Source organism: Nematolebias whitei, chromosome 13 (genome assembly GCF_014905685.2).
Source record: "Nematolebias whitei isolate Nwh7 chromosome 13, NemWhi1, whole genome shotgun sequence".
NCBI classification, from domain to species: domain Eukaryota; kingdom Metazoa; phylum Chordata; class Actinopteri; order Cyprinodontiformes; family Rivulidae; genus Nematolebias; species Nematolebias whitei.
This window is the reverse complement of record NC_056510.1, coordinates 20,313,434-20,329,007: the sequence shown is the minus strand read 5'-3', so window position 1 is coordinate 20,329,007 and position 15,574 is coordinate 20,313,434. Positions and strand designations below refer to the sequence as shown.

Genomic DNA, 15,574 nt, shown 5'->3' with positions numbered 1-15,574 from the left:
AATATAACAGTTTATGTTTAAGGTGCGTGTTATTGTTTAAACTCACCAACTGGTTGGTTTAAAAAAAAAAAAAGTCCAACCTGCCATAACAGCTAATAAAACCTTTTGTGTGCTTAATGATCCAGCAAATAATTAATGAGCTATTATTGAGTCAAGGTATAAATAAAATAATATGATTTTGCAATTTCATGAAGGTATTCAGAGTTCACCTAAAATAATAATAAACAGTTGGTCTTCTTATATTATTCCCTCTATATCAGAGGGAGATGGACAAGAAGGCATTCAAATAAATCCGCCTCCAGCTCTTCGGCAATTCACTGTCTTAAAGAAGACTGACTGGATGAAAGTTCAAGATGACCTGAGAGGGGTTAATAAAGAAAAGCAGCGTCTGAGAGAGGCGGCTAAACACAGAGAGGCCCTGCACCTTCGGTCAAAAGAAGTGGTGAAACTGTGGTCCAATACCATCACTGTAAGTAGTTTGTTAAAAGCATGTTGGATTTCACATGCGGGCACAGAAACATAAGTGTGGACATGTCTGTTTCAGAGTAAAGGTCAGAAGAGGTTAGAAGCCAAGAAGATTCGGGAGCAGATGGAGGAGGAAGAAAGGAAACAGATTGAAATGGAAGAAAACAGTTTTAAGGAACAAAAGCGGCAAGAGGCCATTGAAAAGGCCAGGACTCAGCATTACTATCAAACCGACAGAGTCAGAGGATTACATGTCAGTGTTAAGCATTTCACACGTAACATGTTGCGTAAACTCTGTGGTAATTAATTGTTGCTTCTTCTGCAGAGTGCACTCCTGTTGAGCGACGTGCTGAAACAGAGGGAGGCTCAGATTGAGCTGAAGCAACGGATGAAAAGAGCCTCTGAAGACGTGAACAAAACGTACCTGGAAGTGGTAAAAACCAAAGAGGAAGAAGCCTCGAAACAAGAGCAGGAGAAAGCTCTGCAGAGGAAGCTTCAGAGACTGGCTGCAGCAGAAGACCTGAAAAACCAGTAAGACCTCTTCCAGTTAGTCTTTGTGAGCACTGATTATCGCCCACAGCCCAAGGCAAAGAGTGATAATGTAATCAGAAAATTATTTTAGTGTAAAACTCTGGCATAAGTCTTAAAATAAAGTTTGAAACTACACCATCTACAGTGATTAAAGTACCAAGTTAAATATAAAATCATGACTTGATACTTTCTGCAGGATACAACAAAAGGAGTTTGCAAGAGAGCAAGTGAAGCTGGCAAACAAGAAGGATGGAGAGGATATACAGCGTCTATCTGAGCTCCATCAGTGGGAGCAAAAACTGGAGTCAGAACGACAAGCGGAGCAGAAGAAAAACCTCATGCAAGCTCACCTGGTCGGTCCAATCACCAAGGATGATCATGCATGTGCAGCCCTGTCTCACCACGCGTTAAACTGCCGATGCATTTCGTCTTCTTACAGGATCACATCGACAACAGAGCCCAAATAAAAATGCAGGACGCCGAAAAACGGGAGGCTGAGGAAGAACAAAGGAAACTTTTTGTCTCAACCAAACAAAAAATGACAAAGTTACGGAAAGAAAGAGAGCAGGAGTTGTTCAGGTAGAGACAGTACCATCAGTTAGATCTGATTTTAAGGTTTTGTAGCAACCGTTTGAACACTGACGTTGTTCTGTTCTCCAGGGAGGCTCAGCTGCACAGAGAGACGATTCTGAACAAACTGAGCGTCACACAGCAGGAGCAAACTGCCACCGAGGAGCAGAGAATAGCCAAAGCTGTGGCTGAGCAGGAGGCAAAACGGACACAGCTGCGACAGGAGGAGAGGAAGAAGAAGTCCGAGATGCTGAAGTCGATCGCGGCGCACAGGGAACTCATGGTAACGTCTTAAATTATACATTACTGACATGAAGGCCGCATCAAACTGTAACACAAACTGCCTAACCAGAGAAAAGAAAAGGAGCACAGAGACCAAATCACCAAGAAGGAAACCCAAGATGCCCTGCAGGCAAAGAGGGAGGCTGACAGGATATTCTTGGAGAAAAAGCAACAGAAGGCTGAAAAACTCAGAGAGGAAGAAATTAAACAGCAGGCCTATAACGCTGCACAAGTGGTAATTATCGTTCCAGCAGGGATTAAATTGGTTTAAACAATTCTGGTCAATCTTGAAGGAAAAAACAAACGACAAAACTTTACAGTTGTCTTTCATTTTTTTTAGGCTGAAAAAAGTGCCAGGTTACAGCGGCTGAAAGAAGAACACAAGTTTGAAGCAAAGACCGCACAACTCATCGCTGAAGAGGAAAACAGGTTTCAGCAGTATTCACAGCAAATCATCAACGCAGCAGTGGAGGCTAAAAAAAACGTGTTTCCACTTTACAAAGCCGCGAGGAAAGGGACTGGAGGCGGGTGCAGTCTTTTGGGGGAAGGTTGGCCCATCTACCTCGTCCATGACTCCACCGGCGCTCAGATGCCCAAATGTGTCACGGCTACTACTGAAAAAATTAAAAAACTGCACCAGCCTGCAGATATCCAGGAGGCGAAGGCACGACTGGGCTTCTTGTGGTGATGGCTGGCAAGTTTTTGTTCCATGAATATCCTAATAAAATGTACAACTGTGTACAATTTTAAAATGTGTGATTAAAAAACAATCACTCAAGAAATACTTTGATAGATTTTAGATCAATACCTGTTGGGTAACTGATTTCACAGTTTAAATTTGGACATTTGAAGATGTAACTAATTAATTTCAAGCAGTTGACATTTCTCTCTACAAAGAAAGTCAAAATGAACTTTCATTTTAATCAACGGCAATTAAAATTAAAATAATCTCTCCTGACAGTGTGTACTATTAGCATTTACTTGTTTATTTTCATCACCATCATAGTTCTGATTTGAAACACGATCACTTTTTTTTAATGTCCAGTTTGTTTTAGTACTATGATGTAATAAAAACAAACTTGACCAACTTTACAAAGCTCTTATACAAAGTGTTCAGTGGATCAACACTTGATGTGGACTATTAAATAAATAGTTCTAGAATTGTGCCGCTCAAGGTGGCTGCACGTTGGAGTAGCCGTTACTTTCATTCTGGGATATTGCTTTTGAAAACTTTATTTCCTCTTTTTTTTCTGGATGTAAATAGCTTTTTTCAGATGATTACTTCCTCTGGTATTAGTTGCTGTGCACCTGGAAGGATTTGTACTGAAAACATTTTACTTTTGAACATTTGCTATGATGCGTAACCATGACAAGTTTTTTTTTTTTTTTACAACCGGGAGCAGCTGATTAACATCTCAAAGCTCAAATATTACCTCAACATCCCCAAATGAGTTGTAAAGGAGGCGCCGTGGATGCATCTCCGTCTACCTGGCGGAGGTGCTTGAGTGACTGACTACTGCGATCCTTGGAGCTGGCAGGAAACGTGGCTCATGACAAGAAGACGTGGATCATCCCCCATCACCTGCAGCTGTCTGTCTGTAATGACGAGGAGCTCAAGCTGCTGAGAGAAGTGGGAGGTGTTCTTCTCTGGGAGAAGTTCTGCCCAACATTCAGGTGGTCCTGCTGCCCAGGAGGACCGAGGGCCCGCTGGGTCCAGGTGGACAGATCGGCATCTGCAGCCAGTTTCTTCAGATCCGCTGTGAGGACTGCTGCGGGAGATCCTTCCTGCCCACAGCCATCATTTATAACGACACTTAATGAAACCAGGATTTTGGGATTAATAAAGTATTTTGAATTGAATCAAAATAAACATGACAGTGAGAATATTCAAAACAGTCATTTTTATTTATCAGACAATAAAGTGTGACTACACAGATATTTCCGTCATAAAATGTCTGTTTATGATTGTAGTTTTGAATGCAAATCATATTCTGGACTCAGCAGATACAGAGTATTATAAGCAACAACAAAAGCAAACAAACAAACAAACAAAAAAATAATTTTTTCAAATTGTCTTAACTCCAGTAGATATTTATAACCAACTTGTCAAGTTCATCTTGTACTAACATCATTTTATCATTCGAAATAACAAAAACCAATACAGTAAAAAATAAAATAAAAATGGTAGCAATGTGATAAGACAAAAGAAATTTCTAATAAAAAAAAAAAAAAAAAACTGGGAAAAACATGCAAGACATTTTGTAAATTAGCTTGACAGGAATTAAAATGTTTGATACAGGAGCTTCTACACAACTCAAATAAAAATTATCCCAAATTTTTTTTTTAAACCATCTTTACCGTATTTTTGAGACTATAAGGAGCACTTAAAATCCTTTATTTTTCTCAAAAATCAACAGTGAGCCTTATAATCCGGTGTGCCTTATGTATTAATTCTGGCTGTGCTTTCTGACCTCCAACAGATTTTATGTTATTGTGAATGAGCTGAATAAAGTTTGACTTATCTGTTTTGTTTTGCCTAATGCACCTTATAATCCGGTGCGCCTTATAGTGCAAAAAACAAACAAACAAAAAAAAAAACGGTAATGTGGTTTACTGTGAAAATGTAAAATAACATCTATGCAGAGATTAATTAAATGTTCAGATCTGCCCCCTCAGTCACTATTAATTATCTGTAAACCATTAACTTACCAGTGTGGAGTTGGCTTGAACAGACTCATCTTGGCTTTGCAAAAAACTGAGGACTAAATAATTTCACAGACTGGTATCAATAAAGCCCACAATCAGTCGCTGTCAGAGCTGGAGCGCGACCGATTCTTTTTGCCATCGCTTCTATTTTTACCTTTAGTACTGTCAGGTCTGGCCGGGCTTCTTCTGTCTTTGGATTTGGAGGAACTCCTGGCTCTCCTTGAGGAATCTGGGCTCCTTTGTCGCCTCCTTTTATCAGCTCTGTCGCTCTCGGAGCTGCTGCTGCGGCGGCGTCTCCTTTGGTTGGCAGCATCTCTGCTTCGGTCTTTTCGATAATATCGGTCTTTGCTGCGGTCTCTCCTGTGACTTCTGCTTCTGGAGCGCCTGCTTCGGTGCGAGTCTCTGGTCTTGCTCCTGTCAGGACTTCTTGACCGACGATCTTTGTCCCTGGACGTTCCTCCTCTCCGATCCTCCCTGTCACTGTTGCGTCGCCTGTCTTGACTTCGGCTTCTTTCTCTCCCTCTGTTTCTTTCTCGTTTTTCCTTATCTTTGGATGCTGTTGGCTCATCTCTATCCCTGTTTCTGCTCCTGGATCTGCGCTCATCCTTTGCAGATGATCGCTCTTTGCTTTTAGACTTTGACAGTTGTTTGATGATTTGGACCGTTCTCTCCTCGGTACTTTTTGTGTCTTCATGCTTTTTATCAGATTCATGACCCTTCGGTCCATCTTTACTTTGATCAGATTCCGACTGCTTTTCTTTCTTATCAACACATTTTTCTTTGCTCCTTGAGCGACCTCTTCTGTCATCACTCTTATGCTTGCTAGCCTTCTCTTTGCTTTTTGACCTTCTACTCTTTTCTTTGCTTTTACTGCGACTGCGAGACTTTTCTTTTTTCTTGGCCTTGTGTTTGCTATGCTTGTCCTTGTCTGCTTTTTCTACGGTGTCGTTTTCTTTGCTTTTAGAGCGACGAGACCTACGCTTGTCTTTTTTACTCTCATCTGTGTGTTCATCTTGTGCATTGGAGGTCCTTCTCTCTCGCCTTGGAGCTTTTGTTTCTTCATCTCTAGTCTCATTCATTTCACTTCTGTAAAAAACAAACAAAAAAAATGTGTAAAACAAGCCAACACGAGGGAACCATTTGTCGGGTATTCCCAAAATTATAGCAGTGCAACTTTCGTCCAGTACTGTCACAAAAGTATATTGTGGATTAAATATAATCAGTTTTAAATATTCTGAGAAGAGCAATGGTTTTTAAATGGTAATTATTAAAACTATTAGGGTTATTCAAATTAAAGGCTAGCATTGCACTTAGACAAAGACGAAAAGGTAGGATTAGGCTGTCCTTCAGACATTTGCATATCTCTCTTTAACTAATGTTTTTGGCTGTTGTGTTAAAGTATCTCTTAAACCATTGAACCAAATTTAATGAATGTGCAGAAGGTAATCACTGGATGCACCTCTGTAACGGATTAACTTTTGTCGACCCCATTTAAGATGAAGCTAAAGCTAGAGAGTCTGACAGCCAACGTTTGTTCACTAAAGCAAGAACATTCATAAAGCAGGCCAAACATTGGTAGTATTATTTACTGTATCTGCACACACTGACACACAATTTGGATACAATTTACATCGTCAGCGTGTCACTGTTTAAAGTCAAACGAATCAATCAAGCGAAATGATCTTACTTGTCACCCTTAATCCATCTCTCTCCCGTGACTGCCCTCATCCTCTGACGCTGCATCTCCAGACGCCAGTGTGGAGGAGTTTCACTCCGCCGATATCGATCTCTGGACCTTGAGCGGGAGCGTGATGGGGTTCGGTATCTCTGTTTGGAAATAAAATTAAAATAATAAACACACCAAACAAGCTAACTGTACCCAACTTTTGATAACAGAAATATGTTTAGACTTCATGGTTTTAAATAACAATTGAACATTTTTAATCTGAGCTCCTCACACCTACCCGTGGCCCCCTTCCTTTTATCTTCCTGCCTGATCGAGTTGTCACCACAAACCGTCTCTGATATGCTGACAGAGAATTATATGCTGCACTAAAAGAGAAGTGACAAAAATTAACACATGAAGACGATATTTCATGACGCGCTGCTTGAAAAACACCAACTTTTGTCTTGGCCTGTCCTCCTTATTCCTCTGATCTTTTTCCTCCTCCTTGTTTGACGTCTGGGTTGTTTGAGGGCTTCTTCTCATGAGGAAACGATTCTCAGGGATGGGTGGTATTTCTTCAGGACGTACAGTAGATGTGACCAGGTCTTCCTGCTCTTTTTCCTTTTCCTCCACGCTCTCAGCAACAGACCTGTAACATCATTATACTTCAAATGCTGCATGTTGTTTTCATAGCAGTCAAAACGGAGTAAATAATAACTTACTTTTTCTTTTCTTCCTTTTTCTGTTTCTTTTTCTGTTTCTTCGCCTTCTTTTTCCGCTTCTTGGATTCTTTTTCTGATTCTTCTGACTCAGATGATGACTTTGAGGAGGCTTCAGAATCAGAGGAGCCACCGCTGGACTTGGAGCCGGCTTTCTCTTTCTTTTTCTCAGATTTCTTTGCTACAAAAAGTATAATATTTTTTTAAAGCAGTTGGTAGACATTTAAATCTAATTTTAAAAACACTGTGGTTACAACAAACCTTTAGATTTAGGGATGAGTTCTCCACAGTTAAGGATTTTCACTTCAGCGTACGGCCTGCTGTTTGGATCCGTTTTCTGGTTCTCCATAGTTTGAACTACTTCTTGGCCAGAGATTACATGGCCAAAAACCACATGGACACTAAAAATATGAATAAATTAAATATAGTGCTCATTATACAATAAATTTGAGTTTTAGACATTTGCAAGCACTTACCCATCCAGATGTGGTGCCGGTTTTGTTGTTCTGAAGCATCACAGTCGGCAATAGAAAAAAAAAAAGAAGATCACATTCATTTATTAAACTTACTAGCATTGAATAACAACCACTTATACAACACATAAACAATATTTACTAGTGCTAAACTGTGCTTACATGAAAAACTGGGATCCGTTTGTATCTTTGCCCCTATTGGCCATAGACAGCAGGTAGTCCTTGTTGTGTTTGACAGCAAAGCTTTCATCTAAAGAGAAAAGGAGAAGATTTTACCGCCATCTTGAAGTCAACACCACTTTGGAAAACAACTGACAGGCACTTCCTTTACCTTCAAAAAAGCCTCCATAGATGGATTCGCCTCCTCTTCCATTTCCTAAAGAGGAATTTAGGGCATTATAAAAAACACTTTACATTTAAATGTTGATTATTTTGGATATTTGTGTTCACCTTCACTGAAATCTCCTCCTTGGATCATGAAGTCTTTAACAATTCGGTGAAAAAGGCATCCTTTGTAGTGCAGGGGCTTCTGAGTTCCTTTACCAATACCTTTCTCACCTAAATAAGTCAGAAGTGCACGGTAATCATTGATTTACACTGTGAATATTATGGTTAGTTTTTACAAAAATCATCCTTTTTTTTTTTTTATACCTGTGCAAAGGCATCTGAAGTTTTCACAAGTTTTAGGGCAGACATCTGCAAACAACTCCACCACAACTCTGCCAACTGTCAGGAGAAACCAGAGTCACGGTTTATTTTTGATTGCAGGACGTTGAGCTCAAACACACAGCTGTCACTGCAGAACGTACCGTTTGACGTTCGTTTAGCGTATATCAGTTTATATCTCAGATCCTTATTTGCAGTTTCTTTGTACACTTTATATTTTTGCTATTGTTTGATGTAACTGGGACCCTGTGTACACAATTTTGTTCCACTACATGTACCACATGTGGTGCGAATGACAATAAAGAATCTCTGACTCTGAGATTGTACCAAATAAAAAGCAGTTAAGACAACCGCCCACCTCAAACTTTAGTTTTAAACGCACTTTCAGAAGCTGAATTTGGTGGTGAATTCCAAAACCTTTGCAAATTTTCTCAGTAAAAAAATAAAAATATATCATAGTCTAAACAACACTGTACAAAAATCAAACTGCTTCATCCACATGAATATGTGTCAAACTAAAACCTCAATACCACAGGTTTTTTTTATTTGCATAAAATGGTTATTACTGGGGATGCACCAAGCAAACTTTAGTATCAGCCAATAGTCAACTTGTTGACATGTAAGATAAAATTCAAGTTATGTTTGACAAATAAAAGCATAACACCAAATATTTACCAAATTAGTGAGGAAAAATAAATTCCCCAGCAAAATCAATTTTTTACTAATTTCAGCTTGAATTCATTTGTAGCTTTGCTAGTATGCAAAAAAATCTATATGTGGAAAAAATATTGTCAAGTCCAAGAAAGAGGCCTGATCATTATCCCCAAATAAAAATACCTCACAGACCATTGTGAATAAAATATGCACCAATATTTTTTTAAAGAATGTTTTTTTTATTATTTCTGTGACGCTACCAGTCATTGAATACACAAGCACTGTTCCTGGTCCCAGTGTCCCCAAAGTTAGCAATCTTCATATTAAACATCTATCTGGACACATTTACAACAAGCGTCATATACATTTGAATTAATAAACTTTTGTACAAAAACAGTAACAAAGACCACTTTAACACTAGTTCATTTTACTTGGAAAAACATTTGTATTAATGACTACCCTAATATAGGCATTACAATTGTATAGGTATTATATTGGTATAATACAATATATCTATATATACCAATATATTATACATACATGCTTTGCAGACAAAACATATATATTTAACTTTTGCTATTCATTAAATACTATGGTCATGGGCATCACACGATATTAGTAATGTTCACCAAAAAACATTTTCTGGAACTGAATAGCAAACTGTGTTCTCACCAAGAACATTACTGATTCCGATGTCAAAGAAGCAGCGAGGGAGAACCTTGATCCCCATGTTCACGACCTTCAGACGACAAGCACACAGATAAAATACACAAATATAAGCAATCATGTCTTTTTTTTTACCTGCAGAAATCCCTCAATGATGCAACATGTCAACCGAAATAATATATGCCAAAATTGTTTCATAGTCTGACAGGCGTATTGAATATATAATAAACTACAAAACAGTTAATTATGTTTGCTATCAAATAAAAATCAGCCGAGTGATCAAAAATACACCGAGTAAATGAGGCTCTGACGATTAACTTCGTGGCTAGCTAGCTTTAGCCACCTATGACTTTGCTTTAGATTGAAACAATAAAATTGTTTAGTGATACAACAAGTGCTAAATTATTACAAACGCATATGATTTTACACAAACAAGACAATTTTTAACACAATAGGACGAAAATGACAAGCAAGCTCTCATAGTATTTGTAGGCCTGCCGTTAGCGTTAGCACCTCATTACGCTCACCATAGAAAGAGCTATGAACAGAGTGGGTTTGATGCAAAAAATGAAACATTAGTTTTACCATATTTACTACGTACAGACTAATACGTTCATAAACAGAAAACACACCACCTTGAAAACCAAGGATTTCAGTCCATGCAGCGACACGTTCTTACAAGGGACGAATATGAAGTTTCATTCACTGCTTGGCTCACTGTTTTCTAAAGATGGCGCGGCAGGGACGCCAAAGTACGCCGTGCGCATGCGCTAGTGTGAATTTTTGTTAAACGGGCCCTCAGACTTTTCTGCTAGGCAAAACATTTGTCTTCGCAAAGGCCCCACCTTTGGAACAATATTTATCCCCTCCCCACACAAATTCAATAACAAACGTACTTATTTACAAAGGCTTTAAGCAGAACTAAGTGAAAACATGTGTGGGAGCCCAAAAAAATTCAACTCTTGATGGCGAAATCCCGATAAAGCGACTGCATTCGCGTCAATACTGCCTGGAAGTTAAAAGTCAGGGTTAACATTACATTTATTACGTCACTTCATACGGAAGTAAAACTTCACACAGCCCAAATGCACGGTAATTTTTGACTTTAAGGAATATTAGTGAATGTGTCTTGTTAATGTAATGAATAATACATATGTTTTTCTGTAATATACAGGAATCTGGAAATAATTCCGGTTAAATGATGATGAAGGTTATTTAAGAAGATTCTGCATCCACGTGAGCTGTGAACAATTAGAAATCGGTAAATAAAGTCGTAATTAATGGGCTGTTTCTTCCCATTTTTCTTGAAAAGTGAGATCAGCATGCTTGATTAATCTGTGTAAGGTTTTTGTATTTGTTATGAAAATTGTTTAAACCGTTACACAGGTCAAATTGTTTTTTTTTTTTTACTTTTGTTTTTTTTACTTCTCCAATGACAAGTGTTGATTTGTCTGTAGGGCCGTGTTGTTGTGTCCTGACACTGAGCTGGAACAGCCATCACTAGTGAAATGAAGACCTCAAGTGTATGAGGATGTTTCGACTGCGATGTGTGAACCCCTGCCTCAGAAGGCTGCTCCATCTGGGTGCAGTAAACAGAGACCAGGTCCTGGAGGGGCTACAAGTTTGCTCCTCTGAAGACCAGGTGTTTGACGTGGTGAGCAAGAACAAAGCCAAGCTGACTGTGGACCATGTGAGCTGTGCTGTGAAGCTGCTGTGGCAGTTTCAGAAAAATAGACCTGAACTGATCCGGAACATCGACCACACCAACAGTCACCCACAGTTTCACGTGCTCAAGAGTCTGGCAGAGAACCAAATCACTCTAATGGACGATTTAATGTTGGTGGACACGATGTATGCTTTCTTCAGGTAAATTAATATTAGCAGTTTACTAGGGGAGGATTTATTCTGATCTCACTGTTGAGATTGCTGCCCACTTTATCTCTCTACCGTGCTTAGGCTGAATGTAGAACCACACAAGACTCTCTTGCAGCAGATGGTTTCAGAAGTATGGCTAAGAATAGACAGGTGTGTATTCATTACATTGTAATCAGTTTATTTTTGATTTAAGAAGTTGATTAGGACATCATAGATGCTCAAAGTTGTGTGCGTTTGGTTTATTTGCAGTTGATCCCCTGTGGTTTTACATGAACTTTTTGCAGATTGCCAATGTCATCTCTGTCCAAGTTTGCTGTCATGTTAACCTATCAGCACCATTTTAACAGTCCTTTAATGGGTCGAATTGCCAGCATTTTGGATCAGAAGTTGTACAGTATTGATGAAATCAGGTGAGTCATTTTACACCATGAGTACGCAATAAGCACCTCATATTTTTTGTTTACAATTGTTCTTTTTTTCCAGAGTCCTCGCGCCTCTGATGAACAGCGTGTCAAATCTCGTGTCTCCCCGGCTGCAGGATGCTCTGATGAGCAGGTTGAATCAGCTCCTGAACACCGGGGATTCCTTGAAATACAGCACCCTGCGCAAGGCGTTTAATTTCATGTACATCACCAAGTACATAGACCAATCTCTGCTGGAGAAGTACAACAAGATCTTCTTGTGCGAAATCTCCATCATGGATGTGGAGATGATCAGCATCATTATGAATATGTATCAGAAACTCCACTTCAAAAACTATGACTTCATACTTGCTGCTAAAGAAAGACTGACCGAGCTGATGGACACCAGCACTGACCCGTTCTCCTTCTGTAAACTGTTTGTCACTCTGGCTCCCATTGCTAGTACGGAGGTCAGAGGAAGGTCAGGATCATAGTGCATCAATACATGAGTGGACATTTACCATTGGTTTTAGGTTCCTCTGATCTAACCATGATCTTGCTCCTCTCAGGTTAGAGGGCATGGCCCTCCTGTTGGCAGATGAGTTCAGTGCTCGACAAATCTTGGCTATAACAGAAGCGCTGGCGAAAATTAAGAGTAGAAACTTTAGTTTACTGAACAAGTGAGTCAGCATATCAGTCACAAATCTCCAAAAATAACTAAAATGAACTTTTTATTATGATCGACCTGTTTTTCTTGAAAATTAAAATTCCCTAATGCTGTTCTTGATTCGTTAAAATATCAATCTCTTTTCCAGAATTGGGTTGCTTATCCAAAAGGACCTTCATGCCTACAATTCAGTGGACATTGCCAAAATCACCCAGGCCCTTATTTGTCTGCATTATCAGAACTCCCAGCTCTTTGCTGTATTAAGAACGGTTTTGCTCAGGTAAGTGTTTCATATCACCCACAAGGTGAAGGCCAGATAAACCACTGGACAGTTTTAAATGAATCATTCAGAAAGTATTTACTGGATATACATACAGTTTTGGGGTGAAACCATATAAAGAAGGCTGCCACAGGCAATTAAACTTATACATCACAAAAATGACTTTAAATCAGTTAATGTTATGAATATTAAGCTGAAAGTTGATGTGGTTATAGTCAAGAGTCATTTACAGCACATAATCCCAGTGCACCTCATTGTGATATCTTTGCTAAAAACCTCAGCATTAACCCTTAGGGTCAGTCTTGTTTGTCTGTTAGCAAAATATCTCATGAACTACTGGACAGATGGAATGATTTTTTTTTTTGTAAAAATAAATGAATTATTGGATTTATGTCTATAACTGATTATATTTTGGATTTGATCCATTTCAAGATGGCTGCTACAACTATTAGACATTAGCCAGCACAAATTGGGCTATAACCCAGTGAGTTTCCCTGAGACTGAGCTAAAGTTTGGTGTTGTAGTACCTTAACACATACCTTGAGCATGAGATTGTGCATGTTGTTTTTGTCAAAGTTTGACCAACTGCATCAATTCTCAACATCAGGTTATCTTAACCTGAAGTTCTGGTTCAGAAGGAGGCGGGGAATGTGCATTTCTTCAAGGAATGCTAGGCGTTTAATTAATGATAGATTGTTGCATTCCAGTGTGACTGAATCAAACTGGTGAGAATAAAACACCTTGCAGATTTTTGCAGAGCGCATTCTACCCGTCGGTGGTGGCCAAGCTGATTCAAGTTCTGTCCATGCTGCCCTCCCCGTGGCTCATTGAAGGCGTGGTCTCGCGGGTGGACGAAGTGATCCCACAGTGCAACCTCAGCGACCTCATCATCATCTCTGTCGCCGTTTCCAAGCAGGTCCAAAATGATCCTTTTTACTGCCATAACACTCACAGCAAATACATCAGGCTGCTGCAGAGGCTGAGCCACTGCAGCCGCGAGAGACTGCAGACCGCCGACCAGCTTGACTTGGTGCTGTACAACCTGAAATCCGTCTCAGGGGCGTGGTTCAGGGAGATGCTGGTCGAAGACACCATCATCACACTCAATAGGATGATAGATCAAATCAACTGGAACAACGTGTCTGAATGTGCCTTTTTCCTAGCCAAAATGGACTACCTCCACCGTCCTCTGTTGGACAGAATTGCCAGTGTGGCTGTGGAGCACATCGACAAGGTGCTTTCAAAAGACTGCAACAATTTTCTTATAAAACAACAATATTAACCATATTTATTTTTAATTTCTTTTCAGATTCACTTCTCAGCAGTGTATGACACCCTGCTACCTTTTTCTCACTTGAACTATGAACCGGCACAGGCAGAAGAACTCTATGATGCTTGCATTAAACATTTCACGCCTCACATAAGTACGTATTACGTCTCACTACCAATTTCTTCCTCGTAATTTTGTTGGAAACGTTTTCCCATATTTTATGTACCGTATATTCTTTTAGGCGCCTTTGACCCACGTTCGCTGGTCTTACTGGCGTTTTCCTTGGCAGTAGCTGGTCATTTTCCTGAAGAACTAGTCAAAGAAATCTTCAGCGTTGACTTTCTGAGAAAACTGGATGGCCAGTTGGACAGTAAGTCACCAGTTAAATTGTTCTTAAAATGAAAATGTGCACCTGTGGCAAAATAATCTTTTCAAACATGTTTGTAAACGCTTTGTGTAAAAGAGCTGAAGTTATTATTCATGTGTTTACAGGCCTGTCCTACGTCATTGCTGTGCGGATACGACAGACGCTCATGGAACTGAACCGTGCTCTGTGCCTCGAGTGTCCTCAGTTTCAGGTACCGTGGTTCCATGAGCACTACTGTCAGCAGCTGAAAAGGAAAGGTAGGAGGATGCAATGATGCGATGCCTTTTGGTTTAGAAGTGCAGTTTTCTTTTAAATAAACCGTACATTGCTTGCCGTTATGTGCTTTAGGGAACGGCACCGTCAGTCCTGTACAACAACAAATCCACAAAATGCTGGGTGAAGTCCTCGGAGGAATTAACTTTGTTCAAGTAGCTGTTGTCACTCCATATTTTTGCACTGTTGGTGAGTATTATACAACTAATCCTTTATATCTACCCTTCTCCTCTCTGAAAAGGTCACAAGTGAAAGAACGCAACACTTGCAATAAGCTCCAGTTACTTCTACACCTTTTACACCTTGGCTAAAGTTTTAATCAAAATCTATCTCATCAACAACAAACATCAATAGCTGTAAAATAGACTGAGGTATAGCTATTTATACGTTTGCTATGGTTGATTAGCTGTGGTGGCTGTCTTGAATTGGGTTGACTCCAAAAGTTGATCAGCTGTACATGCACATCCAAGGATTATTTAATTAAAGACCACCCAATGGCTCATGAGATATTTTGCCAACAGACAGAGTTAACTCCAACAGTAAGGCTTTAAACAAAGATCTTGTTCAGTCTGTTAGCGCTCAGATTATGTGTTGGGGATAGGGTGGCAAAGGGATGGAAAATTTCTGGTAATTTTCCGTAAACTTTACAGGCACTTTTCGTGGGAGGTTGAGCTGGGGGATTCTGGAAATATTTCAAACTGGAAACCTTATCTTGTTTGATCGGAAACCCACGCCTTTCTGATATTTTTACTCAAATGTTTGGAAACATACATTAATGTTGGGATATAATCAAATTAATATATATGTCATCTAGTGGTAGAAACATCAATACTGTGTGGTTTGGAATTTAAAAACTTGTTTATTCAGACAACGCAGCTTTCACAATTTTGTGTTAATACTGTACGCCTAATATTTTAACCCAGTAATAAGGCCAATAAGTCCCTCGTTTATAGTGGGGGATCTGTACCCTGAAGACCTGCGATAAGTGAAAAACCATGAAGTAGGAATAGTACAAGGACTAAGTAGTAGTTTATTTTTATTAT

The 15,574-nt window shown here is 39.5% G+C and overlaps 3 protein-coding genes across 3 annotated transcripts in view; 2 read left to right on the top strand and 1 right to left on the bottom strand.

The window, feature by feature from the left end:
- The window catches only part of ccdc173 (coiled-coil domain containing 173), a 2,803-nt gene extending 267 nt beyond the window's left edge, over nt 1-2,536 (top strand). Inside the window, 8 exon segments of the mRNA XM_037686437.1 lie at nt 279-469; nt 545-718; nt 791-996; nt 1,193-1,418; nt 1,421-1,575; nt 1,657-1,849; nt 1,919-2,083; nt 2,189-2,536. Coding sequence (XP_037542365.1) covers nt 279-469; nt 545-718; nt 791-996; nt 1,193-1,418; nt 1,421-1,575; nt 1,657-1,849; nt 1,919-2,083; nt 2,189-2,536 — 1,658 coding nt within the window.
- A 1,897-nt stretch (nt 2,537-4,433) lies between these two features.
- On the bottom strand, nt 4,434-10,154 carry ppig (peptidylprolyl isomerase G (cyclophilin G)). The gene is made up of 13 exons (XM_037686952.1): nt 10,034-10,154; nt 9,405-9,471; nt 8,064-8,138; nt 7,863-7,970; nt 7,744-7,788; nt 7,575-7,662; nt 7,416-7,445; nt 7,201-7,340; nt 6,943-7,120; nt 6,678-6,869; nt 6,519-6,606; nt 6,242-6,381; nt 4,434-5,640 (listed from the first exon to the last, which is right to left on the bottom strand). Exons 2-13 carry the CDS (start codon nt 9,460-9,462, stop codon nt 4,650-4,652), a joined length of 2,133 nt encoding a protein of 710 aa, XP_037542880.1. The 5' UTR covers nt 9,463-9,471; nt 10,034-10,154; the 3' UTR covers nt 4,434-4,649.
- Nucleotides 10,155-10,860: 706 nt separating this feature from the next.
- fastkd1 (FAST kinase domains 1) overlaps nt 10,861-15,574 on the top strand; it is an 8,136-nt gene continuing 3,422 nt past the window's right edge. The window contains exons 1-11 of the mRNA XM_037686436.1: nt 10,861-11,264; nt 11,355-11,423; nt 11,558-11,683; nt 11,757-12,155; nt 12,244-12,354; nt 12,490-12,621; nt 13,369-13,855; nt 13,931-14,045; nt 14,133-14,261; nt 14,384-14,515; nt 14,607-14,720. Of these exons, the coding sequence (XP_037542364.1) occupies nt 10,924-11,264; nt 11,355-11,423; nt 11,558-11,683; nt 11,757-12,155; nt 12,244-12,354; nt 12,490-12,621; nt 13,369-13,855; nt 13,931-14,045; nt 14,133-14,261; nt 14,384-14,515; nt 14,607-14,720 (2,155 nt within the window). The 5' untranslated portion in view covers nt 10,861-10,923. The remainder of the gene's footprint in view (nt 11,265-11,354; nt 11,424-11,557; nt 11,684-11,756; nt 12,156-12,243; nt 12,355-12,489; nt 12,622-13,368; nt 13,856-13,930; nt 14,046-14,132; nt 14,262-14,383; nt 14,516-14,606; nt 14,721-15,574) is intronic.

What these genes read in the sequence shown, in the direction of transcription:
- ppig (XM_037686952.1), bottom strand. Translation starts at nt 9,462, where the DNA reads ATGGGGATCAAGGTTCTCCCTCGCTGCTTCTTTGACATCGGAATCAGT. An exon ending in TAAAAGGAAGGGGGCCACGG is followed by an intron (nt 6,382 to 6,518) that starts GTAGGTGTGAGG and finishes ATTTCCAAACAG; the next exon opens with AGATACCGAACCCCATCACG. An exon ending in AGATGGATTAAGGGTGACAA is followed by an intron (nt 5,641 to 6,241) that starts GTAAGATCATTT and finishes TGTTTTTTACAG; the next exon opens with AAGTGAAATGAATGAGACTA.